Here is a 13,962-nt window from a genome sequence, read left to right on the forward strand (position 1 = left end):
CTGCAGAGATTTCAAACACATCTTTACGGTGCTTGCTGCAGGGCACATGGAAGCATGTAAGTCATCCTTGACATCTAATATGATAGGTAATAAGCTAAGAATAATTTAAATATTAAAAACAATACCAGCACAGATTCTCCTTCTTCAGGGTTTGGGCATTTAACAGTAGAGAACTCTGGATCTGGATCTTTCTGTTCTGGGACCGGAATTGGAGGCTTAAAACCAAATACTTGAAAAGCCAACTGCACATAGTCATGCCCAACTCCGTGAAAAGAGGTATGCACAAACTTCAAGGTGGTCTTTGAATTTAAGTCCCTGTAAAGAAAAATCACATATCCTTACTCGTCATTTACTAACCACTTCCTATAGTAAATAAGATTTATAAAATAAATAACAATTATTTCACAACAAGTTTCAAAATACACATAAAGAGAACACCCAACACCCATATATACCTGGCACTTTGTTTCAACATCTATCAATTCTGTCAGTCTGGGCTTTACTTCTTCACAACATATTATTTTGTACAAAATACTTTAGGATTTAAAAACACAAACATAATCCTATTGTCACATCTAACAAACTGAACAATAATTTTTAAATGTTGTCTAATATCTGTGTTCACATTTTCTCCAAGTGTCTAAAAAAATGACATCTGGTTGCTATGCCTTTCAAGTCATGACTTTGTAAATGTTTTTTCTGTATGTTTCCAATGCTTGTTTTCTCCCAGAGAATGCATCTTGGTATTACCCATCCTTTTCCTCCTTCCCACCTCTTTCAGTTTGAGACAAAAATCTCATAAATGTCTCCAGCTGGCTTCAAATTCACCATGTAGCTGAGGGTGACCACTAACTTCTGATCCTCCTGCCTCTGTGTCCCAAGCATTGGGATTATACACGTATGTCACTGTATCCAGTTTGTGCATTACTGGGATTCAACTCAAGGAAGGCTCTACTCACACAAGGCAAGCTCTCTACTGAGCTACATCCAAGCCCTTGTTTATATTAGTACATTTCTCTGATCTGTTTCTACAATGTACGGGTCATTTAATCTAGGGGCAACAGTTCTCTTGGCAAGAACAGAAGCTGTGTATTTCTTACCCAGCCAAAGAGGAAGTCCATCATGCCAACTTCATGGCTAATATTTATTAGTGCCCTGTCATCCTCATCCACCTGTCTGCAACCTCCTATCAATTTTTTGCCTATTATAAGCTTTGAGCTTGGCTGCAAAGGTTCATTATCGAGATCACAAAATTGTGATGTATTAATTCTACTCTTCTTTCTACATTTAATAGTTGAATTTGGGGCAGTCAGATCAGTGGTAGAGTGCTGTCTAGCATGGATAAAGCCCAGAGTTCAATCTCTACCACAAGAAAAAAAAAGTGGATTTTTCATTTTGAAGACTTTCTAGTCTTTGGCCAGTGGCAGGCCCTCATGTTGGTTCTCTTATGCTTTCGATATGACCTAAGTATCTCTTAGTATGTTAGAGGGAAGATAGGGAAAGAGGTGAGAGAGGGGAGAAAGAGGGAGAGGGGAGAGAGAGATTAACTTAATGATTCTGATACCAAGCTCATTTAGGACATTTCTGTACCAGGCCTGGATATATGCTATTCTAAGGTTATCCTACAGTCCCACTGGATACCTGTGAAAACAGATCTTTTTCAGGTCTTCCATGTATCTCTTGCAGATGTCCTGGAGAGGATCTTTTTTCAGAGGGCTGGTGTCCACTAAATTATCATTCCAGGAACCATTCCATGGTTCCACACACTCTTCTATACATTTCAGAATTTCTTTATCATGAGGAGATGTGATCTGAGCACCAGTTTCCCAATACACCTATGTGATACATAAATACAGCCATAATTAGTTAAAATGCTTGTAGGCTCTTTCTCAGCTATAGTAGAGCTCTCTGACTTTTTGAAGAATATCAAATTAAGTAAAAAATTATCAGTATTAGGCTAATTTACTAACACTAAAGTACATTGATGATAATGATTTCACAGAGACTTGTTACAATAAAACAATCATGTATTATAGCTTATCTTAGAATCAACTGTAGTAACAAGCTAATATGAGGGATTAATATAACCACCTTATAATACATGCATATGCTAGTATAAAATTTTAGATTTATAACTATTTCTAAAGATAATATAAAAAACATGAAATGGGGCTGAAAAGATGGCTCAGCAGTTAAGAGCACTGGCCGCTCTAGCGGAGAACCCAGGTTGGTTCTGACAAGGTAGCTCAGAACCATCTGTAACTCCAGTCTCAGTTTTCAGGGCTCTGACACCCTCTTGCAGCATTGCATTGAGAGTAGTGCATGCATGTGGTGTACAGACATACATGTAGGCAAAACATTCACACACCTGAAATATAAACAGATCTTTAAAAACTAAAAAACAATGAAATATCCACAAAAACTTACACTATTAAACTCAGTATTGTATTATATGAAACAGAATAAATAAATCACCTCCATTGTAGGTTAGAGTTTATGTAATATCAAAATATGTATCAGAAAAAAATAAATAGTATAGTTAAGTCCATTTCAAGTAGTTTTCAATTTCTCTAGTAGTTTAATCAGTAAGGCACTAAGAATAATCACACACACCCCAAAACAAAAGCAATCAAAAAGGCAATTCTAAGACTTAACAGGGTTTCAAAGCTCGAAGGGACATTGCTTAAAAAATATTATGCTGATTCTATCACAGATATGGCATGAAACCCTGCTGTTCCATTCTAAATGAAAGACATTTGACTGCATATATTATGTATTAAACTCTGCCACAATGTGACAAATTATTCAACTTAAAAATTCTTATATCAACAACAGAAACAACAGGAAATATACAAATCCATAGAAATCAACTCAAAAGAATCAAAATCGGGTCAATACAAAAATCAAGAAGAAAATTAAAACATTTTAGAACTGAATAAAAATGAAAACACAACATACCCAACCTATGGGACACAATGAAGGCAGTTCTAAGAGGCAAGTTCATAGCACTAAGTGCCTACACAAAAAACAAAACGAACTGGAAAGATTTCATATTAGCAACTCAGTGACAAATCTAAGTACTCCAGAGCAAGAAGAAATAACACCCAAAGAGTAGATGGGAAGAAATAATCAAATTCGAGGCTGAAATCAATAAATAAGAACAACAACAAAAACAGTATAAAGCATCAATGAAATGAAGAACTGGTTCTTTGAAGAAAAAAGACCAACGAGACTGAGAAACTCTTAGCCAAATAACCAAAAGATGGAGAGAGAAAATCCAAACAGAGATGAAAAGGATAACATTACAACAGACACTGAGGAAATTCAGAGAATAAGGGTATACTTTAAAAGTCTGTATTCCACCAAACTAGAATAACTAAAAGAAATGGATTAATTTCTTGACATATATGAACTACCACAGTTAAATCAAGATCAAATAAACAATTTAAACAAATCCATAACCTCTAGTAAAATAGAAGCAGTAATTGAGATATTTGTGTACACCCACCACCTGTGTGCCTGTCACCCACGGTGGCCACAAGAGGGCGCTGGAGTCCCTGGGACCAGAGTTACAGATGGTTGTGAGTCACCATGTGGTTCCTGAGAAACAAGCCAGGGTCCTCTGGAAGAGCAGCAGTGCTCCTAAGTGCTATCCCCTCCTAACACTTTGCTCTCGCTCTCTTTGCATATCCCTTTGGACCAGAAGTTTTACTTTTAAATTTTTATCTTCCACAGGAAAATGAAAAGAAGGAAACTGAATATAAAGTTATTCTTTGGCCTCTACCCCTCCCTCCCTCCTTCCCTCCCTCCCTCCTTCTCTCTCTCTCTCTCTCTCTCTCTCTCTCTCTCTCTCTCTCTCTCTCTCTCTCTCTCTCACACACACACACACACACACACAGAGCAAGAGAGAGAGAGAGAGAGAGAGAGAGAGAGAGAATTCAAAAATGTATCCTATGAAACAGCAATGTCTAAAAGAACAAAATGTGCTCCACAAGTGGAAAGCACAGAGGTAATTTCATTTTTTCTAGCAGCCACATCAAACAGATTTAGAGTAGCTGGGCAGTGGTGACATATGCTTTTAATCCCAGCAGCACTCAGGAAACAGAGGCAGGCGAATCTCTGTGAATTCAAAGCCAGCCTGGTTTATACAGCAAGTTCCAGGACAGCTACATACAGAAACCCTGTTTTGGACATACCCACCCCCCCAAAAAAAAGGTTCAGAAGGTGAATTATATGTTCCTTTTCCAATTAAAATTTTAAAATAAATAGATGAAAATAAAACAAAGATTAAAAATAGTAAATGAATTTTAATATACATTCTATAACCCAATGTATTAAAATATAACTCCAAGATACAATGTATTTAAAATTATTAGAATGTTTTACATTTTTTCATACCAAGTCTTTAAAATCAGCTACTATTCTGCATTTCTAACTTCTTAATCCAGCCTAGTCATACTTTAAGTGTCTAGTAGCCATCGGTGGCTACATTATACAGAGAAGCTGCTGATACTGAGAATAAAAACAGCTAACATTTACTGAGAACGTGTCAGAGTCAGACACTGTGGTAGGAATTATGACTTTTGATCTTCGCTTTCACTCTTTATCACATTGGTTCTATAATTATCCTCAGTTTGCAGTTGATAAAACTAAAGCACAAAGGAGTAGATTAGCCTGCCCCAGATCACAAAGCTTCTGAGAGGCAGAGGTCGGTGTCCAACCAAACTGAAAGGAAGCAGTCAAGAACAGGTTTTCACTTCTGTTTAGGTGTGTGGTAACACTAATTGACAGAGGAGGGAAGATCAAGGGAGGACTAACTTGGGGTCTATATGAGGCAGCTGTGGGGAATTAAGAACCCTGTTAAAGAGACACTGGTTCTGAAATGTCTCCCAGACATCCCAACAGATTACAGTAGGAGTCTGGATACAGAAATCCGATGCTTTGCTCTTACTGACAGCTGCCTTCTAACCCTTGCAACTCTCTAAGTCTTCTAGGCTTTAATGGCATTCATTTCTCCCAGCTTTTCTCCTATCTCTAGTATCTTTTTTCCTTTCCTTTCATTTCCCTTAAAGTTAATATTCCCTAGGATCCATTCTTGACTTTTCCTTCTACCTATCTTTTGGCTGTACATCCAAGTCAAGAACTTCCAAATAACCCTTTATGTTCTAATAGATATGGTACCCTAAGACCTGTAACTTCAGCCCATATTTCTTCCTTGAGTTACAGATCTCAGCTCACAGCACATCTGCTTACCTGGCTAACTCACAGTACCTGGAACTTGCATGTCCTAAACTGAATTAATTATACTTCTTCCCTGAATCTAAGAATGGGCCAGGCCCCAAATCTTAAATCCATATTAAATCTTTCCCCTGCTTAAAGTGGAACTTAGTGTGTCTGGAGTCCTCTCAAACAAGAAGAAAAATGCAAGAACATGGGTCTATCTCCAAGAAGCCCGAACACGGCTCAGTACTAGGCTATGTATCTACTGTGTGCACCTCTCAAGGTGCTGTTCCCCTCTGACACTGTATTGTCATTCTGTCAGAGGGGCTCATGCAGCAAATGGGCCCTGTGGCCACTGAGAAGCCTGGGCAGATCAGAGGGAGGGGACAGTGAGGTCAAGGTACTATTTCCCTGACTCTTACCATTCATTCTTCATATTCTTGATACACAACATGACTTGATTTCTGAAATTATAGAGGGGATATATTGGGAAAGGATGGAGAAATCAAAGAAAACAGAAGTAAAACCCCAATGAAGAGACCATTGTAACATGCACACTCTGGGAACCAATAAACACCACGGCAGGTATACATTCTGGGAGAGCCAAGTTCTCAATCTGTTTCCAATGCCTAGTTTTGTTCCTCAGTGTTGAGAACATACCAAGCACATATTCAAATAAAATAAAACTTACAAAATAGGCAAAGATTAAGCGTCCAAGGCTTACCTTGTATCCATTGTCCTCTTTGCGGTTGTGAGATGCAGTAATCATCACACCTGCAACTGCTTTGAGCTCCTGGACTGCATATGGCTGGAAAAATAAAAAATATACCAGAGCAGCATTTTTCCACTTCACTTGCTAGATATTCATACATTTTACATGAATGTTACTTGGTTAAATAATGCAGGAGGATACTTAGGTATCAATAATTTAAGGTCTTATCAGCTCCAGGTTTGATGGGTAGGGTCCATTTCTAATACATACAGCTCAACAACTACCCAGTCATCACCTTGAATGGTCTTCCCTACCAATCTCATTTTGCTTATTGGTATAACAATTTCCTATTCTTTTGTTATACAATAATATTTAGTAAGTACTATATGACAGATACTTTACTGGAATGGAGATATGAATGGGAAATATAATCATAAATAGTTGGAGATGGAAATAAACTTAGCAACTATCTATCCATCACATTTTACTGAGTTTTATCTGACATCACATAGTCATTAGGTAGAAGATTCAAAAGTCTAACACAAGACTTTTGACTTTTAATTTGAAGATCCTCATATACACTCTGTGCCTCCACGTCACGTGACAACTCACCCTTCTCTCTCCCAGGCTGTGTGTTTCTCTTTCTCTCTATGGGAACTACTGTTTCTCTTCCTCGAATGCTTCCCCACAGCTTCCACCATCATACTGACTGCTCTCCATGACCACAGGAGGTAGGGGTGAGAGGGGAGAGGTGTGCATAGACACTTCAGGTCTGATCATGCTAGTCTAATTCCTTGACACAATTCCAGAAACCGTTTAAGCTCACACTTAGTCAAGGAAGACAACCTCTGATTTGGAGCCATGGTGACTAAAGGGTGTGACTCTGAGATTACTAAAAACACCATCCTCATCAACTACCTGAGATCTCTAAAAGCACCATCCTCATCAACTACCGCACATCTACCTGCGGTAAGACAGGAAAACCAACGTACTGGGACTGATGTGAGTGGGAACTGGCAACTTGATGGTACAGTCTTAGATTTCTGAATATCTCTGCTACTGGAGTTGATAGATGCATGTGCTTACTCTACCATTGAGCTACAGCTCTAGCTCCTTTCTAGTTTTTTTATTCTCTGGTGCTAACTTTACTGATATACTTTAGAGTAAAAAGCAATTCCTTCAATTCTTTAATTTGCTCAATAAATTTCCAAAATCTCAACAGAATAATCTATAGATATTCTTTTCTTAATTATTTGATAAAGCTTGCACATAAAACCATCTAGACTTGTTATTTTGAATTTGAGAATATTTTTAAAAATACCAATTCAACTTATTGGATAATTATAGTTATTCAGGTTTACTATTTCTTGTAAGTTGATGTATCAACTGTTATTCCAAGAAATTGGCTAATTCATCTAAATTTGCACATTTACTTAAATTACACAGTTAAAAAATACTGATTATCAGCCGGGTGATGGTGGTGCACGCCTTTAATCCCAGCACTCAGGAGGCAGAGGCAGGCGGATCTCTGTGAGTTCGAGGCCAGCCTGGTCTACAAGAGCTAGTTCCAGGACGGGAACCAAAAAAGCTACGGAGAAACCCTGTCTCGAAAAATCAAAAAAAAAAAAAAAATACTGATTATCTTCGTTTCTATTGTATTTATTACACACTCATTTTGTTTGTGTTATAGTGGCATTTCATTTGTATTTTAATAAATAAAGCTTGTCTAAAGATCAAAAAAGTAAAACAGTCACAATGGCCAGCCTTACAGACCAGGCAGCAATGACACATACCTTTAATCCCAGTAGCCACACTAGCTTGTCATAGAAACCAGGCAGTAGTGGTGCACACCCTTAATCCCAGAACTAGAGAGGATTGGAAAATGGGAGAGACAGCTCTCAGCCTCAGTCTCATTCTGAGATTTCTGGAGGCAGAATCGCCATTTTGGACTGAGGGAGAGGTAAGAGTCAGTGGCTGGCTATTTTACTTTTCTGATCTTCAGGGAAGCTTTATTTATTAAAATACAAGTGAAATGCCACTACACTGTGTCTTGTATCTTTAACACTCATTCCACAGTTTTCTTAATAAATTTTTAATTTAATTAATTTATTTATTTGGTGGTGGGGCATTCGTGCCATGGCCTATGCGTGGGGCAGAGGAGAACTTGCAGGACTTGGCTTTCTACTTCTACCATGTGGGCCCCAGGGACTGACCTCACGTTGTCAAGCTTGGCATCTGGAGCCATCTCTCCAGGCCAGTTTCATCTTGTTACTATTTTGAGTTTATGTACTTATTTCTTTCTCATACTTTTATGATTTCGTTATTTTTACTCTACTTTAGCACAAATATATTATGATAGCATAAGCTCAGTATCTTAACAACTTATTTTTTTGTTAATGCATTCATTAAACTTACAAAGTTCCTCCCTAAAAATAGGGCTTAGTTCTACCTCCTAAGTTTTATTGTTCGTTGTTTTCATTTCCGTTCAGGTTCTTTGCTTTGCGTTGTCAATATGCTCACAATTCACTACCACATTTATGTCAATAGCACCAATCTCCTAACATTCAAACTTGAGACCGTGAACATCAGTTATAATTGTAACATAGTAACTAGGACATCATCTATTAATTGCACTATATGTCCAAATCACTATGTATATAATAATCCATCAGACCAGTGACCAATCACATCAGTCTTTCAAAGTCTGTCGGTGACAAGTCTGTTGGTCACTGTCTGTTTTTCAGCTCTCACACAGAAATGCACACAAAACCCACCTCAATCTATTAGTAGTGTGTTCAAATCTCTCTGTCATTTTTGTCCTGATGAATCAATTTCTGGTTAAAAGCATCTCACCATGAGCAGCTTGTATAGATCAAGCTCAAAGGAAAAACTATCTTCCTCCTTTTGGCTGAACTTTCATTGGATTGGACATTCAATACTTAGAACCATAGGTATGGCAAAGATTTGACTCCTAATTGTCTTAAGAAACCCCCAGAAGGGCAGTCAGCTGAGTAATCACTATCACAACATACTTACTACGAAAGGTGTAGGAACGTATCTCGAGAAAAGGTAAACAGGAACATCTTTAGCAAGCAACACTGCAGCAGTGAGTTTAGCAAGCCTAAAACAAACAAATTTCACTTAGTCCTTCCTATAATTTTAATGAACCATCCTTTCCCATAACAAATGTCTCATAATGGAATTATTCTGAATTTTGAAACAATATCTTCAGTAGTAGCCAAAGCTGGTTGGAACCATTTCCTAGGCTTGCCTCAAACTCACACTCCTGCCTCAGTCTCCCTTATGTTCTTACCACCACCGATTATTTAAGCTTAATGCTCCAACTGGAAACTGTTAAGTAAGGTTTGTCTGTTTGCTTAAGAGGCTAGGGATGTTGCTTAGTGGTAGCACACTGGCTTAGACATACACACACACAAATAAAAAACCTGACAAGACTGGAGGACAGTGAAGCAAATAAACTCCATATGTACAATTATCCTCCTTAAAGAAGTATCAAGACTATCAATTTATAAAAAGATACTAAGGCAGGATTATAAGAGAACAGACGCTTCATAATTACTCCTACTCGATACCTATACAAAAAATATATAAACTGACATTCTGTGATTTTGCAATATTTTAAGGCTATTTTTACACTTCTATAAAATCTAAAGCTTATCTCTAAAGTGTTTTTTTTTTTTTTACTTCTATTTCAGCTAAAATTGTTCTCAGGGTTCAGAAACATACAACAAGCATTAGCGTGAGATCACATTTCTGCATGAAGGTCTCTTATTTCAGAACTCTCGCCACTAGAAAAAAATTAAGTATTTTACCCTTATTCCAATGAGACCTTTGCAATAATTAACACTGTACCTCTGGCTGCTGCAGCTGCTGGTTACTTGACCCCGAGTGTCATACCCAACAACAAAGCCTCGCTGCTTGAAGTCTGAAAAACACCTCTCCAGGTATTTGTACATCCCCTGCAGCAAACAAACAGAAGATTAACTCCTCTTACAAAGTTCCACTGTAAGTGTCCCCCACCCTGCCCACTCCACACCCCCTTTTCATGCTGAGGATGAAGTGAGGGTTCAAACAGTTAAGTGCATTACCACTGAGCTGCATCCCAGCCTCAATGTCTGCATTTTACAACTTAAAAGTCTCCTGTTTTTATGTTTAATGTGCTGCTAATAGATCAGAACTGACTTTGGTACTTATAGCCATGCTTACTAATGTGGGAGCTATACTGCTCAATCCACAAATGTGAAGTGACAATCATTTCTCAGATTTTCAAACACATTTAATACTGCAGAAATGCCAACTTAGTAACCACAACTCCAATACAATACATAACACATGAGGGAGAGGGGAAAGGCAGGAAAAGAGGGTCAGTGTGGGAAGTGGGGTGTGCCAGAGAGAACATTCCGAGTCAGGGAGATTGTTTTATTTCAAGGCTCCAGAGGACAGAATTTTTACCATCTCACTTTGTAGTCCTGGCTGGCCTGGAACTTGCTATGTAGCCCAGGTTGGCTCAAACCCAGACAGTTCCATACCTTCCCCTGGGTGCTGAAACTAAAGGTGTGCACCATACCCAGCCAAAAGAACTCTTCAGGAGAAGGGCTGTGACCTTGTAGATCAGTGGTTCTCAACCTTCCTAATGCTGCAACCCCCAGCATAACCTTCAGCCATAAAATTATTTTCATTGCTACTTCGTGACTGTAATTTTGCTACTGTTATGAACTGTACTATAAATATCTGATATGCAGAATATCTGATATGTGACCCCTATGAAAGGGTTGTTTGACCCCCAAAGGGGTCAATGAACCACAGGTTGAAAACTGCTGTTGTAGATACAAAATGTTTTCCAATTTAACTCCTGGGCAAAACAAAAGATCAAAATAGGTCTGCCCTTTATGTTTAAAAGAGGACCTTCCTGAACAAAATAGTTTATTTTTTAAAAAGAAGGGTACTACATTATTTATAAAGTAAAATAACAAAGTGAGAAAAGTACATATATAATACTTTGTAATACTTGCCTGTGTTGACTGTATTACTGTAAGGTCATTAATGTAGCAAAACCCTGCCCCCATGGCAGATCGAAGTCCTGCTGTCCCAAAAGTCATCCGGCAACAAAGACGGTCACGCAGTTCCTTGTTCATCCCATTCCGCAAGAGATTTTCAATCTGCTCTTTCGTTTTGGGATTCTGTTTTTAAAAAAAAAGAAAAGCAGACCTAATCAGGAATATAATATGCTAATACTAAGCCTGTTTGAGGGCTCAAAATGTAGACTCGTATTAACTATACTAATATATATATTTATATATTTTTAAATGGTATATATTATTTATTAAAAATTCTTCCAATAACTGAGTTCCCAGAAGAGCCAGGCCCTACTAATGGTGATTTACATATGCCTACTTTTCTATAATCTTAATTTTTCTTTTCTTTTTTGATTTTTTTGAGATAGGGTCTCTCCATGTAGCCCTAGCTGTCCTGAAACTCGCTCTGTAGACCAGGCTGGCCTTTAACTCACAGAGATCCGCCTGTATCTCTGCCTTTCCGAGTGCTGGGATTAAAGGTGTGTGCCACTACTTTCCGGTTTATAATCTTAAATTTAAGAGCTATGAATAAAATGTCAAGGAACATCTCTGTCAGGATACCTCTGCTTCCTGACTGTGGATGCAATACAGACACTTCCTTCTCCTGCCTCCATGCCTTCTCTGCCATGATGAACAGTCCCCTCAAACTGTAAGCTAAAATAAAAATCTTCCTTAAGTTGCTACTTGTCAGGTATTTGGTCACAGCAATGAGGAAAGTAATTAATATAGTGCCTATTTTATAATTCCTATACAGCTTGAATCTACTAAAGAATATTCTAGTAGTAGACCTAACAACTTGGGAACAACCTTAACCATGCACTGCATCATTCAGAAGATGAGAAAATAGATATTAAATAACATAGTATCAGAATTAACAACCCCAAATCCTGCTATTGCTACTCATTAAAAGGAGCCCATGCACAAAATTCTTCCATAATTCAGTACGTCTAAAGTAACAAAACTTTAAATGTTATTCTTAAAGATTAGAGATTTGTGCTTGAACGACAAATACCAGGTTAATAAACCAATACAGAATTTTTAAGTTTACATCTGAAGAGAAGTTGAAATAGGAAACTGCCATCTGAAAACCTGAAGGGTGAATGGCTGACATTTACTTCTAAGGGTCAGCCAGCATGGAGATCCATTTCCAGAGTCCTGGAGCAGATCAGGGACCCAGTCAGATGACTTCTTATTAGCTTCAAATTATAATCATGTTTAAGGAGAATTTCCCTATGTAAAGAATCCATGTATAATTCTAAATATAATTTACCCATCTTTAAAAACATTCACCCAAATTAGTATTATTAAGATGGCTTAGATAAAAAAGTTAGATGGCTATATTCATCATATGAAACAAAATTTATTTGAAAAAGTTACTAGAAGAAATAAGTCCAGGAAATGAAAATGTTAACTAAACCAAGACTAGAAATTAAGTTCTGAATTACATCTTTTTTTATCACTTAGGCATAATATTGGGAAGGGAAAGATTGAAACCATTAAGCCTTCTGGGCTTAAGTAGCTCACTGGCAGGATGCTTGCTTATTGCACAGGTCCCAGGTTTGGTCCCTACCATTGTAAAAAACACAAATGGGGCTAGAGAGATAGTTCAGCGGTTAAGAGTACTGGTTGCTCTTGCAGAAGACCCAGGTTCAATTCCCAGCATCCACATGGCAGCTCACAACCATCTGCAACTCCAGTTCCAGGGCATCTGGTATTCTCTTCTGGCCATCTTGGACACCAGGCATGCTTGTGGCACAGAGACATTTATGTAGATAAAATACCCATACACATAAAAGAGTAAAATAATTAAAACTAACCAAATAATAATACTTATTTATCAAGTACATACTATGCACCACACATAGAAAAGACTATTGGTAGTTTGAGGACTTTACAAAGTTTAACATGCAGTGCAGTAGAAAAGTTAAGTAAAAGGGCAGTTTCCACAGAGACTATGCACAGGTCCTGGGTGATGTAGCCATATTTGGCCTGTTATTAAGCTAGGGTGAACTGAGGAAAGAGAACTGAAGGAAGTAATATCTGATCTGATAAGTGAACTGAATTGTTGGAGGAGGAGGAGGAGGAGGAAGAGGAGGGGGAGGATGGGGAACAAGCCGCAAGTAGAAACATAACAATTTCAGTATATTGGATTTCCTGAATTTGAAGTGATAGCCACACTCATCACATCACCCCCACTGTCTACCTACTAGCCTGGCTCTTCACAGTAACTCAGGAAATGCAATTAAATCAAGATACCATTTCCATCTGGAGATGAAAATGGTTTCTTGATTGAATTTTAAGAGTTTTTAAGAGCAGTGCTAGGGAGGAAGGGTGAATTTACGATGGCTGGATAATAACTGACTCCAACTGAAAGGCCCAAACCAACCATCATTTATTGTCCTTCAGTTTCTATGGGCAGAAGTGTGAGGCTTCTGTTGAAAGACTCAAAGATCTGGCTGCTGGAATCATCTCCAGGCTTGCCTGCCAAGTGTTTGGCAGTGATGCTATGCTGGCTGGGACTCCATAGTCTGTCACATGGACATCTGCAGCAGGCATTCCTTGTAGCCTGGGCTTCCTCACAAGCCTGGGTTCTAGGGCGAGTGCTTTAAAAGCCAGCCAGGTAGCAGTTGTCCTACCTTTCCTGTCTAGACCTGGAAATCAAGCAGCTTTGCTTCCACTGTTCCTGTTATTTCTTGAGGCTGTGACAGACTCATGACAAAGAATCACCTAGGTTCTAGGAGAGGAAACACAGACCTTAACTCTTAACTAAGGAGTGTCAAAATCATGCAGAAAGTCAAAGAATGTGAGATAATGTAAATTACTCCAGCTACTATTGAAAGATACAACTGACACAAAGGGATTATAAAACCCCAAACTTAAAAATCTGAAATATTGCTTATCCCAAGAATTTGGGATAAAGAATATTTATCTCTT

At 38.2% G+C, this 13,962-nt stretch overlaps 1 protein-coding gene across 1 annotated transcript in view; it reads right to left on the reverse strand.

The window, feature by feature from the left end:
- Nucleotides 1–13,962, reverse strand: part of Pgm2l1 (phosphoglucomutase 2 like 1) — a 36,172-nt gene that overhangs the window by 9,997 nt on the left and 12,213 nt on the right. Inside the window, exons 2-7 of the mRNA XM_057756341.1 lie at nucleotides 10,966–11,133; nucleotides 9,806–9,912; nucleotides 8,969–9,053; nucleotides 5,945–6,028; nucleotides 1,642–1,835; nucleotides 126–315 (exon numbers count right to left, since the gene is read on the reverse strand). Coding sequence (XP_057612324.1) covers nucleotides 126–315; nucleotides 1,642–1,835; nucleotides 5,945–6,028; nucleotides 8,969–9,053; nucleotides 9,806–9,912; nucleotides 10,966–11,133 — 828 coding nt within the window. The remainder of the gene's footprint in view (nucleotides 1–125; nucleotides 316–1,641; nucleotides 1,836–5,944; nucleotides 6,029–8,968; nucleotides 9,054–9,805; nucleotides 9,913–10,965; nucleotides 11,134–13,962) is intronic.

The sequence above is a fragment of the Chionomys nivalis genome, chromosome 23 (genome assembly GCF_950005125.1).
Source record: "Chionomys nivalis chromosome 23, mChiNiv1.1, whole genome shotgun sequence".
Classification (NCBI taxonomy): Eukaryota; Metazoa; Chordata; class Mammalia; order Rodentia; family Cricetidae; genus Chionomys; species Chionomys nivalis.